The 352-nt window shown below is 63.1% G+C and overlaps 1 protein-coding gene across 1 annotated transcript in view; it reads left to right on the forward strand.

The window, feature by feature from the left end:
- The window catches only part of FGR (FGR proto-oncogene, Src family tyrosine kinase), a gene marked incomplete at its 3' end in the record, with an annotated part of 5313 nt that overhangs the window by 1451 nt on the left and 3510 nt on the right, over nt 1-352 (forward strand). The window contains exons 5-6 of the mRNA XM_009276262.2: nt 37-86; nt 177-326. Coding sequence (XP_009274537.2) covers nt 37-86; nt 177-326 — 200 coding nt within the window. The remainder of the gene's footprint in view (nt 1-36; nt 87-176; nt 327-352) is intronic.

Below are 352 nucleotides of genomic sequence, written 5' to 3' on the forward strand. Positions count from 1 at the left end.
CCACCCTGACCTGACCCGTGCCCCCATGTAATGTAGCGGCAACTGCAGGGGCACCTTCCTAATCCGGGAGAGCGAGACGACGAAAGGTACGGGGACAGGGATGGGGACACCGGGGGCTGCGCCCTGCGCCCCTCCCTGACCCACCCTGACCCACCCTGACCCGTGCCCCCATGTAGGTGCCTACTCCCTCTCCATCCGGGACTGGGATGAGGCCAAGGGAGACCATGTGAAGCACTATAAGATTCGGAAGCTGGACAACGGGGGCTACTACATCACCACCCGTGCCCAGTTCGACACTGTCCAGCAGTTGGTCCAGCACTATATAGGTAGGGTGGGATGGGGGGCATGGGGG

Source organism: Aptenodytes forsteri, unplaced genomic scaffold, assembly GCF_000699145.1.
Source record: "Aptenodytes forsteri isolate BGI_AS27 unplaced genomic scaffold, ASM69914v1 Scaffold321, whole genome shotgun sequence".
Lineage (NCBI taxonomy): Eukaryota > Metazoa > Chordata > Aves > Sphenisciformes > Spheniscidae > Aptenodytes > Aptenodytes forsteri.